The sequence below is a fragment of the Trachurus japonicus genome, chromosome 5, assembly GCF_045865225.1.
Source record: "Trachurus japonicus isolate A0001 chromosome 5, Traja_1.0".
NCBI classification, from domain to species: Eukaryota; Metazoa; Chordata; class Actinopteri; order Carangiformes; family Carangidae; genus Trachurus; species Trachurus japonicus.
The window spans coordinates 14,336,854-14,353,370 of NC_140911.1; the positions used below are offsets into that span (position 1 = coordinate 14,336,854).

The following is a 16,517-nucleotide window of genomic DNA, read 5'->3' on the forward strand; positions in this document are numbered from 1 at the left end:
TGCTTGCCAGCATAAATCACTGTAAATGGAATTATTAAATAATCTAGTTTACATGTGTTTGATGTAATCTGTTGCTCTATACTTCTCACAGAGGAGGATGTGCACTGACACGATCTCGGTATTCTAAAGTTCCACTGGTGCTGCTTTCTATCCTTGTTCCTTCGTTGGTCTCAATTTATCTGGTGTTAGAATGCGCTCAAGTTTCACAGACACTTGAATTTCTGTCATTTAGCAGCTTTAAAGTTGCTATCTAATTGGCTTTCAGCAGCGAGAGTTGTCAGGGAATTCAGTTTGTCTCAAAAAGAGAAATGGCTGCATTGACTGGGCAATTATCATTAACTATGACTGTTGAACCACCACACACATACACATTGTGGTTCATATAGAGGTTTTGCAGTGTCTTCCCCTGACTGGGTTAAATGTCTGTCTGTTTTCAGCACTGGGCATGATAACTCACTCAGATATGTCAAAACATTTCTCAGGCTCAATTAGCCATGCACTCTAATGTTAGATACAGCAGAGAATCATGGACTGTCAGAGAAAACCTTTTGCAACATTCGGTTTTCAAGCTCTCGCCCAATTAAACTGTTTCAATTTGGATACAATTCAGAGTTTCTCAGAGCAATTACAACTGTGAAAAGGCTGCTTTCATATTTGATGGGTCCCTTTTTAGGAAGGAAAAACCACTATCTGACCTTAAACTGAGGTTCATAGTGCCACTGTCCCTCACTTTCTCTGCCCGTCCCCGTTGCTCACGTTGCTTTCATTCAATTTGAAGGTGGTCCTTGGCTGTAGAATATTTATGTTGATTTTTGTTTGTTTCACTTCAGCGGCAAATGAATCGCTTCTGAAGTCCAGGGAGACTGAAGCCAACCCCCCTCCAGGCTCTTCTCTATTGTGTGTAGTAATAAGGCTCCAGAGAGTGTGCACTTACTTATGACTGAACTGGAGAGAGGCCATGAAAAGACCATTGTGCAACACATTTTGTCTATTAAAAGAAAAATGTCTGTAGAGGCACTTTGTAAGTGCTGCAATGCCCAACCCACAAATTTTCTGCTGTTTGTGCGACGCTTCAGTGTGCGCGTAGGCCGGAAAGCAACACAGTCTGACATTGTTTTTCATTTAACAAACTCCTACTTGTGCATTCTGTGATGATCCGGCACCGACTCCAGTGGTCACAGCTCTGAACGTGGCTGATTTTCTGCGACTGAAATAAACGCAAACAAGTCGATCCCATAGGGTATTATACTGTAAGAGATATAATATAGCAAGGAAATACCACAATGATAACACAATGACACTGTCTGTATTCTCAGGAAGGTTCTAATGCCTCAAAGGCACCTAATTGGCACAACAAGGGACATTAAGATAGCAGTGCATAAAACAGCTTTGCACAACTTCTGTCTACTGTACAAAAGAGCTTTAGCAAAGCTCTTTTTTCACATCAAAGCTGCTCTCTTTTCCAAATTAAACAAAGCACTGTTTTCCCAGCTGAACCTGAAATCATCCAGTGAAAATTAAAAAGAAAAAATCAAAGCAACAGGAAATTTAGAACTTCTCCTGAAAAAAAATAATCATACACTAAATCACCTTGGGCCCTAATCAAATTTGCATTGTCCGTTTTCCAATAAGCTATAAAATGCTCCTTTCATGCTTGTTTATCTGTGTAGAACCTCTTATTGCTTTGATGATTATACATCATAGATAAAAATTAACAGAGGCTTCTTTTTACCCTGGCTGGAGAGTTAAGGCTTGGAAGCATTTATCTGAAATGACTGATTTTCCTCCCACCTGTGTTCCTTCTAATAAGTTGCATCTGGGTGGAGAGATTGGAGAGTCTGTTGCCATTTTAAGTGAATTATACCCTTCGTTGATCACCCCTAACACCAATGATAATCATGTGGACTGGTCTAGAATGCACAAGTGTGACTGCAAGGTTGCAGGCATTTGTTTTAATTGTGGCACCATCATGATTAAGCAGCATTTTTATGCAGTTTGACTGGGGTCTGGCAAGATGGATGGCTTGCAATGCTATCTATTCTCAGAGAGTCAAGTCCTTGGCACCACAGTGGTTCACTGCTGCTTAGATTAACACTAAGCTGGAGGGCATGATTTCTGTGCCTTCTCCACCTTTTTGTTTCTTTCCCACTGAAAAACAATCAAATCTTCAAGTCACGTTCTTCTTGTAGTCTGGAATACCTCCATTGCCCGAGTCCACGTTGAACAATGTTTAATTTGTTAATTTACATGTTAATGCTTCTCCATTTATTGTTTTGTTTTTTTCAGGTGGAAACTGAATGGCACAGAAATCAACCCCAAATCTGGATCTCACTACAGCCTTTCTGGAGGCAACCTCAGAATCAGCCATCTGAACAAAGACCAAGACGCTGGAACGTATCAGTGCCTCGCCTCCAACTCTTTCGGGACCATCGTCAGCCGAGAGGCCAGTCTAACCTTTGCATGTGAGTCTGTTTTTTTTTTTACTGCCTTTCTCTGGGCAAACTTTTGTTGTTTCACCGCAGAAAAAGAGATGCAGCAGGAAAAAAAAGAGATGTGCCAGTCGCACATCAGGATAACATTGTGGCTTCTGCTTCTCTGGGGAGGTATTAACTCCCTGTATGTGCTGACTATAGTTTACTCTAAGTCATTACTGCAGATCAAACACAAACCTACAAACAGTCAAACTGAAGTGAAACTCAAAGCAAAGCTTCTTTATGGTAAATAACTGAGCTGACACTAGTGATATTATCTGCCTTTAAACCTGTGCGGGGAAGAAGAATCTTTTACTCGAGCTGCTTTAGTCAATATTTTTATAATAACAGTATCAAATGACAATGTGAAAACAATGTGAAAGGGTTCACTTGTAAATGAAGCTACAGAGAATAATCAGCTGCTGCTCTCAGCTGTACTGAACTGTATAGTGATTTTCAGCTCATTGTTTAGCTGTCTGGACCACAGCTTTTTGGTTAACTCCGCTCTCAAAGAGCAGACAGCTCTTGTCAGTGAAGTAGCTCAAAAAATGCACTCTAGACAACCTGCTCAGCACCAAACAAAAGACAGGCAGAATAATCTGGTGAATGTAGTGAAGCATTTAGCTACAAGAGAGCCAGATATTCCCCTCAGGAGTTGGTCGACTCGAGACAAAGAACAGAGTTGAAAGAAAGAATATGAAAACAGGACTTGATCAGGTGGCCACAAACATGACTCCAAGTGGGTGATAATGTTGCTATTTGCATGAGGTTAGAAAGACCACAATGTAAAAAACTGAATCTCAGGTAAAAATACTGCATTCAAATTCTTGTTCAGAGGGCCTATATTTGTCCTATGTTTTTATTTTAAATATAGATCCATGAGAAGGTTTTAAGAACCAAAAAACAGCTTTAGTTTTACATCTCTTCTATCAGACTTTTGTCTAGAGCAGAGCTCTAGTAACAACAGGTTTGATTGGGTCAGTGTTTTCTGAGTGATCTGATTGAAATATAGCAGATTTCAGGTAAACACCATATCCTGCAAGGCTGGATGTTATATATCCAGGTGGTCGGAGCTTGGGCCATGGCTGAGAGTGGTGACTGCTTTTTAGTGACAGATGGCTCGTTTTAAGGCTCAGTGTCTGAGTGCAAGCTGTGTGCATTTCTCTGCGGACTGAACACTTTGATACTTTCATACTACTAATATAGAACATAGACCTGCTTTATGAACATAAAAGACATTAAAATCTCTCTTTATACCATATGAAACATTCTGTTATGTTTGCAGTTGAACAAGTTATAACTTATTGTACTGTAGTGATAGATAGCATAATATTGGCCATCCATTAGCCTGCTTGCAAGATAACAGTTTGCCTCTACTAGTATCACTCTTAAATCTTTGCCAAACCAAAGTTTTGCAAACATTCAAAAATTCCAACGTCAGCACTGTCCGCTTTGCAGATTAATGTTTTTCTGAACTTTTCTGAAGTGTTTTCTGACCGTCACGATGATAGATTGTTAGATGGATGTTGATGAATCTAACTGACAGCCTCTGGACTTCATATTCCTAAAGGATGAGGAAGTCAATAAGCTCCTACTGTATGTGCCAGTTATTGGACAGGCATAAATGATGATATTAACAGCAAGTGAGTGATTGCTTGCTCAGATTAGATTCCGAGGTTTAGCGTTTGGGGACAAGGCCACCAATAAGTCTCAGGCCATTTGTTTGGTTTCCTGGACCAGTGGGAAGTCAATCCATGATCAGATTCTGCTGGTAGATTTCCACAATGATAGGATGACAGTTCAATCAATTGTTAGGCTCTGACCTTACCAGCCTTCAGTTGTCATAGAGTCAGGACATGCATGTATGACTGGGTGTCATCTATCTTCTTTATTACTCTTGGTATAGCTTAATTAACTCCACGGCATGATTGAATGGTGAAGGTTCAAGCGAATAATTTAAAGGTCAAATGGTATTACTGGAAAGTGTCATGTAATTCTTTATAGAAATTTAGAGGACTGTAGTACATGGGTTGTGTTGTCCTGCAGGGGGGCAGCAAAAGATATTCTGCCCCTCCAAGTCAGGTGACCAGACAAACACACACCATCACAACGCTGCAAGTGTGCAAGTAGTGTTTCAGGATCTATCCTACTTCTCTCTAGCGAAGACCATGACCTTTTGGTGGTAATTAGTTTTACAGATAATTTGACTGTGATTTTGACACAAGGCAGACTTTGAGTCTTATTCATACCTCTAATAAGCCCAGTGGTAATTACAGCTGTCAGAGCTAAAATGGGAGTAATCATCTGGAACTATAAAAATGTAGATCTGCTACACCCAAAAGGTCAAAAGTCAAGACTTTCTCAAATCTTGGATCTAATTTTATACTGTTCTTAGAGCATTGTGCTCCTTGTAATTGATGAATTTCCTGTTTGATCCCATGGGACGTGAAGGCAGGATGAATCTAAGAGTGTATTTGACTGAAGCATTAAAGGGGACCTATTATGCTTTTCCAGCTTTTCAGACTTTTATATATGTTTAAAATGTTGGATAATGGTTCTAGAGGCCGTGGAAGTGTCATATCATGAGGTTAATGCATTTGGAGGTAAACCCTGCTAGATAATTGGGATTTCTCTGCACACCTGTTACACTCGGTTGCGCTGAGTTTTTTTTGACATGAGCTCGCGTCTACGTCATGGCGTGCCGGACTCCCCTACATGGTCATGCCGAGGTCTCTGCTCCAGCCGGCCCCGCCTCCTCCCATGCTGCTCTGTTGTGGCTGGTGTCACAGCGGAGAGCGGAGCGGTCTACTTCCTGCTTCTTCCCTGCATGTTTTAGCGCTGTAGCGCCACTTTACTGAGTTTTATTTAGAAGTTTACGCCGACGTTTCATGTAAGTGAAGCTGTACCTGTGTGAGGAGCGACGTACCGCCGGGGCGACGTTGTTCGCCGGACCGACGTAACGCTGGACCGCCGGAGCACCGGAGCTCTGGAGCTGCAGCGGCTCCTCACACAGGCAGAGCCCGTCTGCAGGCCTCCTTGGCCGGGAAGACGTCCGTGCTCATCGCGGTAGAGAAAACCATCGCTAATAAACATACCCGCAGGTTTTTTAGACGTTTACCGCCGTGTGGTTAGTCTATTTAGCAGAATGTTGGTCTCATTGATGAAATCTTGTGGCAGTTGAATTAGTTTGAATGAAAAGTGAAGCTGTGAGAAGGAGGAGGATAGAGAGGAGCAGTGCTGCGGAGCTCTGTAGTCTATGTGCACAAATCACCACATTTACATCAATAAATAACTGTTTTACAATGAACTGACCAGTCTGCATATATTTTTAATTTATTTTATATATTTATTTTTGCATTTTTATATTACATGTTACATGGTTACAGTAGCCTACATGGCAAAGACTACTCTATACCATCTTTGGTTAGGGTGAGAGGTCATGGGCACATTTCATTACACAATGTAGACTGGTCAGATGCATACTGGAGATACTGGCAATTTGCCTACTGCAGATTTAGCTTTTGTTTGCATACTACATTTTGGCCAAATCAGTATAGGTACTAGTAGAAGACATCGTCATGGTAACGCAATGCTGAGGGAGTGGTTCATTTGCATTTAAAGGGAGGGGCCACTGAAACAGACCGTTTTGCAAAGCCCTGTTTTTGAGAATGCTGTGATGTTTGATCTTTGGGGTATTTTGACCGAAGCACGTCACAGACATGTCTTTAAGGCACCCAGGAACTATTTTAGTTTGTGCAAAAAGGAGCATAATAGGTCCCCTTTAAGGGATGAGTTTGTTAAAATATGTTGTCTCTGATTTATTATTTTATTTAGACCTAATCCCAACAGTAATATTTTTTGATATAAAAACAGAACAAAAATAAAAGCTTTTGTTTATTATTGCAGAAGGATACCTCTTTATTTTCTCATGAAAAGACAAAAAGCAACAATGAAGTGATGCTCCTGAAAAGAACTGTCTGTGTAGAGCTCGTTTAACACACAGAACACATGACATATGAAATTAGGGCCCAACAAATGCACTGTTCCCTTCTGATTGAGTTAGCCTACATTTAGCACAGTGCCCAGCTGCTTCAGGGGCTCAGTTTTGAAAAGCAAAAGTATCTACATGTGTGATTAATTTGTAAAGATTTACAGTTTCACTAGAATCCTTTGAGCTTTGGGCTATGAGCCAAAGACAGGGGAGGGATGGAGTGTAAAGTAATAGTTTTTGGTCTCATCATAGAATAAAAGATTTAGACCATGTACTTATCCTCTAAGTAGATGTTATACTTAATTGACCAGTTGCCTGTCATTTTATTATTTTATGTAGCTAATACACATTTATAAAACTTACATTTTTAAAAACCTAAAATACATTTTGTCAGTAGATATTAACTGTGCCAGTTCCGCTTCACCATGAGAACAGTTTTAGAGGGAGATTCATGTGGACAAGCAGTGACAAGCAAGACTTGAACAAGGTTTTAGTCTGCCCCATGATTAAATTTGATGCTGCAAACTGTACACTCCGGAGTTGTTAAGGCATGTGATTCTCTATGAACTAGCCAAGTGATTATTGAACAGCCTTTCTGTGTTGGTCAGTCCTGAACAGCACCACATCTACAAGAACTCTGCCCAAGGACAAACAGAATAAAATCCATTCTGTACATGCAGCGAGGGCTGAGGCCATATCTGTCAGAAATGGTACGGTACATAGACATTGTAGGAGACACACCATATGGATCATGCTACAGAGATCCACAGTGCAGCTGATGTGAAGACTGCTTATTCTAGATACCAAAAAGTTTCCCTTTCGACAGCAACCTTAATTTTCGTTGCATACATTTTTAACTATACAATGTGTGTTTTGAAAAGAAGGTCAAAAGTCTATACTCTTTGCACGCACAAGTAGAAACATGAAAACTTGTTTTAAAAGGCTTTCAGTGTCACAGCACAGTGACAGAAGAGAAAATGTGTCTCATATATCTGCAATGACTCTGCCAGCTATTCTTTTCCTGCATGCTTCAGTGTGAGTCAGTCTCCATCTTCAAGATGGACCCTGTGAACACACTGTTCCCAGCTACATGACTGGCAGGCAGTATCAGACATCAAATATAGATGAGATTGCCTTTCCTGGAGCTGACATGAGACCAAGTCTGTTTTTACAGGTCAAGACCTCAGGTGGGTCATACAGCATGTTGAGTATGTGGGCGGGAGATTTGCACGTTGTACAACTGACTTTTTGAAAAAAATATTTTTTATAATATAACTGACTGCATGTATCAGGGGAGTTCATTTCAAATTCAAAGGGGTCGAGTTGGACAGGATTCCCTCAGAGAAGAGGTTCAGATCATTCGGCCATATCCTGTACTGTACATAGAATGATGTCTTATAAAGCCCAGATATTAGAGTAATTATAAACCTTCATATTAGTACCTTTCAATATAATAATATAATGTTAAATAATGTAACTTGTGTTATTTTAGCTTCCAAAAAAACATAATTTCTGTAATATTTCTGATGGCATCTCTCAAAGTTTGTGTGAATATTCAGTTGTGCCGGCAAGAAAAGCTACGAAGAAATTGTAATAATTCTCAATACTTTGTATGTTATACTTTTGGGTCCATCTGCACCACAGTCTGTCTGTATTCTACGTATATGATCAGTTTCCCTCGCGCTATTGAATTGAATATGAAAGAATGCTCCACTATGACATTACTTTACTGAAAGGCTTGTCAGACCTGATTAATGCAGCTTTATGAGAGTCTTTTAGAAACAGCTAAAGGTTGGCATGTTAGTGATATTTGAGGTAGCCAGATAAAATTGACCATATATCTCTTATTTATTACACAGACTAGATGCATTATTCTGTTGATGTTTTCTGCAGTGGTGGGTATCCAGCCAGAAGAAAACTGCATTCATTGATATTTTTTTTATATCAACAGTGGTTTGAATGGAAATGCCCACAACTATGTCACAAAAATCAATTGAAGGCAGTTTTAAATCCCTGCAGTGATTATCTTTGTGTGGTGCTACTGTACAAATGTGAGTGTGGTGTAGTATGGAAAAAATAATATTATACAATATTAATATCAGGGTCTACTTACTAGGTCCTTGTTGCATATAGTTTGCTCAGGAAAGACAACATGGGAAAGTGACTTCTTTTTAGAAGTTATCTTCTTTAACTTAACATCTAAGCCAGTGGCCTTCAACAACATGTCACCACAGATGTCTTTGGTGTTTGCCTGAGTACTTCACTACTTTTATCTTTCAGTGTTGATGCGGGGCTCCTCTCCAGAAAAACATTTTGCTCACTTTGCTCCCTTGATTAGGACAGCCCCCTTAAAGAGGACATGAAACAGCCAGCCAAATTAACATAATTCATTAAATGGATTTCCAGTGTGCTTAAAAAATGTCAAACTAACACATGAAACCCAAACATTTAGGAGAAATTTGAAGTTTAATTTTGCATTTTTTGCTAGGGTGCAGCCATCTTTGTCGGTCGCCAGTGTGTGTGACGTCACTGGATTGGTTGCCTCCGCTGGCAGACAGAGAAAGTGAATGACAACTACAGACAGAGATGGTAAAAAATGAAACTTTGAAGGCACAGGATCAGAGATGACACAGGGGAGACCCTCCATATGACAACGAGTTTTACAGTGTTAAACGTAGAAAAAACTGTAGAAAAAAACACTCCAATGACATCAGACACTGGCGACTGACAAAGATGGCTGCACCCTAGCCAAAAAACTAATGAAAAATGCGAAACTAAACTTAAATTATCTCCTTAATGTTTACGTTTCATGCGTTAGTTTGACCATTTTTAAGTACACTGGGAATCAATTTAGTGAACTGTATTTATTTGTCTGCCTGTTTCATGTACTCTTTAATGAGACAACGAGGAGTTTTGGAAAGCGAAGTGTTCTCACACTACATTTACCATGAGCCTCCACGCGCACGGTGAAATTCTTGGACCGGCGCAAGGCAGACATCTTGCCAATAATGTTTTCATTCATCAAGAATTAAAGTCAGAGGTTCGAAGACGATCAGATACCATCGTAGTACTCACCATAAACGGCGATTTGGCGGCGTTATTCCCATGACCTGCCGGGCAGCGTCCGCGAAACCGAAAGTAAGGAAACGCTGGTCGGCTCGCCCAGCATTTCCACCACCACTAATAATAACAAAATAATGATAGAGACAAAAATGGACCCATTAACAAGTGTGGGTAACGTAGATTCATCCACATTAATATGAGACTTTTTTAGCAATTGTTGCTATAACCTGGCTCAAAGCATCTCTTCTTGTGCATTGTCCCTGTTTTAAATAAATAAATTCATTCATTCATTTTATTGTCGCAGAATTTTTCGTTCTGCCGCTGGAGAAACTCCTCATTGTCCCTTTAAGTTCTCCTCTTGTCTGGGGATAGCAGATCTCAGTCTTTGGTCCTGTAGCTGTCACAGTGGACGAGAGCAAACAAGGTGCATAGGTTTCAGAAGTTTATAATGACGTATCTAATACAGAAAAATAGAGTCTGCACACTATATGCTCCAGAATATTAAATATGAAAATCACCTGAAGTTTTGGGGCCTTCACTGATGAATATGCGGGAGCATAGTCTAGTGTGCGGACTCTTTTTCCTATTTTTGATTCACTCCTCATTGTGGTCCATCACCTAGTTTTAATTGTTTGTAGGATGTGCGTGTCTTTTTTCAAAATTATGTACGTAGCCTATCTGACAACAAATTGTGGCAAAATTAGGCTACTTAAAATGAGACATGATAAAAGCATATGCTCCCATTTGAATGTGATGCATATCTGCATCATCTTGAATCTTTCAGGATTTGTTTAATTCATCACGTAAAGTATGACATGCAAAGGATGTGTCTTGAGAACTTGGCACAATTTTAATGCTGTGGACAATATTTAATGCAAAATCCTTAAAAAGTATTTGAACATTCATGTGCTTAAACTCCTAATTTCTTACAAACTAAATAAACCGATAGGCCTAATTGTTTTGACTCATCATGAGAAATAACTTACAGTATATTCAATTTTGAATTGGTCCCTGAATTTGATCATTCTCATTATGGGTTTTCAGGTTGTTGTTCAGTGGACATACTCTGCCTTTCAATTTAGTCATTTAACACAGGGTGTGAGGGATTTATCATTTCCATTAATTAAATAGGCATCAGTGTGTCTTAATCTTTTTTTCCTACTGAGCAATCTTTCTAAAAACACATTATTGGTTTTGTTGATAATTGTGTATTCCCATCTCAAATCTGCAAACCTGCTTTCTCAAATTGTAGATTTCCAGTAATTTCCAAGTAATTGAAAATGTAAGACTGGTTTGTCTTTTTTGTGATTATAATACTTGAATTAATAATTCCTTTAAAGTACTATAATCACAAATAGACAAACCTCCTGAATTTGTAGCTACATATTATTCATTCTGTTGAGACCCCATTCTTCTGCAAAATTAGATCTTTCGGTTAACATTTTTAAGTTTACATGCTTCATGCTGCCTTGAAGGTTATTCTTTGAAGTTGGCGGGACTCCAAATACTTGAGCATTGCTGTCTGTGTCACAAACTTTTGATGGATGATGCTACTCCTCACAGGGGTTGTGGCTGTCTACCTCCTGAGGCAAGGATAACTGATGGGCAGTGGGTGCTCCCACTCAATACTTGCTGCCCTTGATTAGTATGTCTATTGATTCTATATCAGTGATTATGTAAAAGATGTTCACCCATAATTCATACTGATGAACGGCTGTGTATTCGATACCGGACTTACGGGGTGGACCTGGTGACACCAAGGGGGGGCTGTGCTTTGAATGTGATGACGAGCTTATTCTGTCTTGAAGTTTCCACTATGCCACTGCATAACCAGAGAGAGATGTCAGGAAGATCCAGCTCTCAATAAAAAAAAAATCCTGAGAATAGACTGCGCCTCAAAACATCCTGTGCTCTGAGGGAATTTATATTGAGCTACTTATACAGTGTCTCATCAGTGTCAGACAAGCTCATATTTAGCTAAGCATATAGGGGTGAAAATTCCTGATGCCACCAGACTAGGCTTTAAGGCCCGGGGGCTGGAACATGAATACTTCATTTAAATGCAAATAAATCCTCTAGATTCCTCTCAGCTGTTGTGATAATGTGGAGTGAGTATATTGACTTAGTTAATGAGGTGTAAATAGCTAATGGATGTGGCTTTTATTTTTCATCTACAGTACAGTACACTATCAAGAGATCACTCATGAGAACCTGCTATGAGGTGATTTACCGTTTCCTGTTTTGTGAGAACCATCCTTGCCTAAAAATAAATGGGAACTGAGACTTTGGAACGTATTTGATGAAATCGATCTTTCATTTATACACTGCAGATTTACTGCATATCCCTAAAATGGACCGTACAATTTCTTGTTAAAAGGTGACATGAAAAACATTTGTCATGGTCCATCCCTGTCCACTTGATATTACTTATTAAAGCAGAAGTAAGCGATCCGGTCGTTTTGGCTAACTTCTTGTCGGCCGATGGAGTTAGCAGTCCCCGCCCTCGTTCCTACGTCACCACATTCACGCGCATCCCTTGGCTGCACAGACAGAGAGGACCGCCCCTTTATGCCGTTCTCTCTCCTCATTGGATAAAGGTTGTAGGATACAAGGAAAGTTTTCTCCTCGACTTACAGCAGGGCAGAGTGACTGACAGACCCGTGTTTCAGACCAAACACTCTATATAAGTGATTGCTGTCAGAAGATATATCTATTTAAGACTTATATTAACACAAATATTCCACTTACTTCTGCTTTAACTTGTAGTTTGTAAATAATAAGATAATGTAAATGACTGCAATCAATGCCAATTTGCAAAAAAAACATGCATAATGCTGACTGACCAAATTTGATCAGTATTCCATATAATATTCTATCATGGCAACAAAGGCATTTTGTTGAAGGTTTAAGGTTTCATATTGTTGTGTGCGTTTATTTTGGTGTCCTGCCTTGTGTTGAAGCAGGGACTTCCTTTTAAAAGCTTGCCATGTGTCAAGATTCAAGACAAAGATTCAGACTTGTGTTAGTGATTCCTCCCTGTGTTTTTATGTCTCTGTACCAGCAACATCCAGGGCTGTGCGCATTACTGTATGTTTTCTGTCTGTCCCATTCTCATGAATGTAACATCTTAGGAAAGCCTCAGATATTCACTTTGAGTCAAGCATGGACTAATTAGACTTTTATGACTCCAGTAAACCTGTTTTTGGCCTCTTGATTCTGAATGATTTGCACAACGCCCATTACAACCATACAGTATACCAACTTGTGTTAGGTCTTTAAATGTAGCACTTCCTTTACAAAACTAAACTAAACAAAAATTCTTCACATCTACATAAACAATTCCAGTTAGTTGTGTATTCTATAAAGGGACACTCTGGGCAACATGTTTGCATCATTAGTGTCAGATATGGTTGTTATATGGTTAAGTAGCAGCAGAGACCCCCTACATACAAACCTTTCTGATGTCTGATTGAGTTGGGGGGAGGTTCCAACCAAATCCAACATTTCCAACACTTCACACAGTGACTGACCAGCTGTGTGGAACTGAGAAAGGAGCCAAGGTTTGAACTTCTCTGGCCGGCTCACTTTTCATTCCCTATTCAACTATTTGTGGCACTTTTCATGTCAACAACCAAGTGCAACACTCTCAATGTCTTCCTGGAGAGAATGTGCGAGAATGTATTCTGTTACATTCACACACATCTACCACATCTGTCGGCTCTCTGTGATGCTTGGCTTTTCACCCTGCCTTTTGATCTCTGACATGGTTGGACATGGTGTCTTACAAACTAGATCTTAGACACTGAAAACCAGCTGTTAGTCTTTGAAAACAGGCTGTGGGATGGATGACTCTGTAGGAGCTCTGTTATGTCCAGGGTTTCCGCTACATGTAATTGATCATGGCGCACCGCCACGGCAAAATAAAAGCCGCCACACCTTCAGAATGATGATTTTTATTTTTTTTTTTAATGTTAAAACAATGTAAAGCAGGTTTTCCACTAGGGGTTGCACAGACTAGTCCCCTGCTCCACAATGACGTTTTGAGCTTGACGTCGACTAGTCGCTGATCATGTAACATAGGCTACAAGAGTAGCGGCTTGAAACAACAGCTGAGTGCGTTGAATGAAAAAAATACGAGCGCCGTCAAGCTGGATAGAACGAGATCGTACCAGACAGGAAGTCGGGCACAGAAAAGGCGAGAGAATCCGGTCAATTTTCAAAATAAAATAAATGATGATTAAGTTTGCTTGTCCGTCTATAAATATTTGTCAGTTGCGTTTGCACACAAGACACATCCATAGGCTACATACAGCGCTAGAGACCTGTGTGTGTGGAAAACCGAGTAGCCTACAGACAGGTCGATGTTTGACCGGCGTGGAGAGAGAGAGCAGGAGAAACTGCCGCTTCCGCGGGCAGTGTGTCCGGGCTGCCGGCAATTAAGAAAAAAAAAAAAAAAAACTCCGCTCATATCGACAGCTTTACGTCGCGCACAACAACAACAGCAGCAACCAACCAGGAAAAACAAAAACTGTGAGTGAAACTGTGACTGAGCAGGACTGTGATGGTGACGAGGCCTGTGTGTCGTTTTCCTCCCTAATTGTTTAATGAACAGTAGCTACAGTATTTTCTTTTGCACCTGTGTTACAAAAAAACAAACTGATTTACAGTTTGTTGTTTATAAAGCTGCTGTACTGTGGACTAATTTCTGTGCGTGAGCTGTCAGTTAGTGAATACAGATTGTTGCAGCGACTAGTCGACGATCCGTGCACCCCCCCCCCCCCCCCCCCCCCCCCCCCGTCGATCAGACCACCCTCGCCGCCACTCTTTAAAAAGATCCTGGAGGAAACACTGATGTCTCATGATGTCATCAGGGTAAAAGTCCACATTTATCCAGCAACAGGAACAATTCAAGACATGTGAACATATGTACCATGACCTTTTTAGATGTTGCCTTAATTTGTTTTATTGGTTGCAATCAGAGTGTGAAGAGGATTTCAAACTATTTTGTAAAAAATGCTCCAGAATAGGATACCTACCTTTAAGGGAAGGATTACATTGTACTTGAAGCAACTCTTGGAATTTAAGTTAAAATGCTATTTGTACGCTGATGGGATACTAAAATGTAAGAGAAATCAACCAGGGATAGAAACTCATCATTATTCCATTCTCATATGGGTCTCAGAAAAGTCTGACCAAACATTGCACTTGGTCTGAATGCAATGATTGGTCGAGTGTCTTGAACAATTTATATTCTTAAAGATAAAGATGCAGGCCTGTCTTCATGGAGCGTACCACTGGTGAGTGTGAGCATGACACCACCCATTCTTACCGTCCTGTAGGGAAAAAGGCAGTACCTAACAAACAAGCGATGGACAAGTGATGGTGATGCGGTGAATGCGAGTGGACCAGAAAAAAGGTTCGCAGGAAGTTGTCACTGTGGCAGTAAATGTTCTCGCTAGGCTTCAGCTTCTCAAGACCAAGAAAAGTTGTGTGTTGTTTACCAGCTGCTGGAGAAGTGAAGGGTTTTTCAAGTGTAGCAAGTGTAGCTCAGCCATAGACATATAGGCTACATTGAATACATGAATTCAGCAGCCTGCTTGCCCCACCGGCAAAGGCTGAAAGAAAGCACAAGTCTGCCACTGAAATCCCCACTATGTAAGATACGTGGTGCTACTGGTACCCTGGTTGTGAAGAGCGACTGTCTGCTGCTCCGTCTTTCCCAGAGAAGCACAGTACAGAAGCACAGTATTTGTTGCAGTTGTCAGTGGTGCAGTCGCCACCATCATCAACAGTACCGGTGCCGTCGCCGTGTCTGTTGCTGTTGCTGTTGCCAGTAGCCTAGCCATCGTTGTTGTTGCCGAGCAAAGCTCCAGAGCTCGCGGGAGGCTGACTCGGCCATGCGGCCCAGCACAGGGCGCTGGTGTGTGGGTGAAAGGACCAGGGAGACTCTGGCTCTGGAGCTCAGCGGAGCTGCGGTGTGCAATTTCAGGTACCGCGACCCCGCTCAGGCTGCAGCGGCGGCACCATTCATCCTATTAGCCATTTTTTACCACTTCAATGAGTTTAGAAATATTATTTTAAGGTCGAAAAACTACAAAGTGGGGCTTGAAAAGGCAGAGAGGAAGAGGTGATGTGACAAAACGAAAGTAAACATCGGGTTATCGTTTGACCGATGGAGAGAAAGCTACACCAAGATATGAGCCTGACAAGTGATGCTGAGTGCAGAGTTTTTGTTGAACATGTAATCTTTGGTTTTTATTGTGGAAGTTGTGATTTGTGAATACGACATTGTTACTCCGCATTCAAAGCTGGTGCTGTGTTTGGTTTCTGCTGGCTGGCTTGTTGCTCTGCGGGAAGGGGTGTGTCGTTAGGAGGCTCCGAGGGGAGGGCTATATGAGCTCAAAGGGGAGGGGGGGTGTGTGTGTGTGTGTATGGGGGTGCTTTTTTCAAATCTTTCTCATCGTCTTTCACAACGTCGACCATAGCTTTAAGATGAGTTTATGAAACTGTGTCTGTTCCTTGGTCCTGTTATAATAGTTCTGCAATAAATGTTTGTTGGATTAGTGTAGGAGAGGTGTAGATTTAAGCTAGCAGTAATTTTAGAGTCTCTGGTTTATGGTGCTTTACACTGAAATAGTCTAATATTTTATCCATCTTGTTTACTTCAACGAGCAAGACCAAATAGACCATATATGTCACAAAGTTTAATAGCAGCATAAAGATATTCAAAATGCCAATAAAGTTGAATTAATTCTTCAAAAACACACCTTTATATTATAACATGTGATTATATTATCTAGCAGACCGCACAAACAGAGCTGTGACATATACACACATCACCCAACATCCGCTGGAAGACAAAGAGCATCCTTAAGGAGTCGCAGGTTGTGATGAATTTCACGGTCACGCTTGGACAGGCCTGTTGAAGTATGATAAGTTGTGCTGGCATTAGGGAAGCTCATATGTCTGGGATGTGATCATCAGCCTAATCT

The 16,517-nt window shown here is 40.7% G+C and overlaps 1 protein-coding gene across 2 annotated transcripts in view; it reads left to right on the top strand.

The window, feature by feature from the left end:
* cntn4 (contactin 4) overlaps window positions 1-16,517 on the top strand; it is a 168,906-nt gene that overhangs the window by 61,658 nt on the left and 90,731 nt on the right. For both annotated transcript variants that reach the window (XM_085776463.1, XM_085776462.1), the window contains exon 4: window positions 2,287-2,462. In XM_085776463.1, the coding sequence (XP_085632589.1) occupies window positions 2,287-2,462 (176 nt within the window). The remainder of the gene's footprint in view (window positions 1-2,286; window positions 2,463-16,517) is intronic.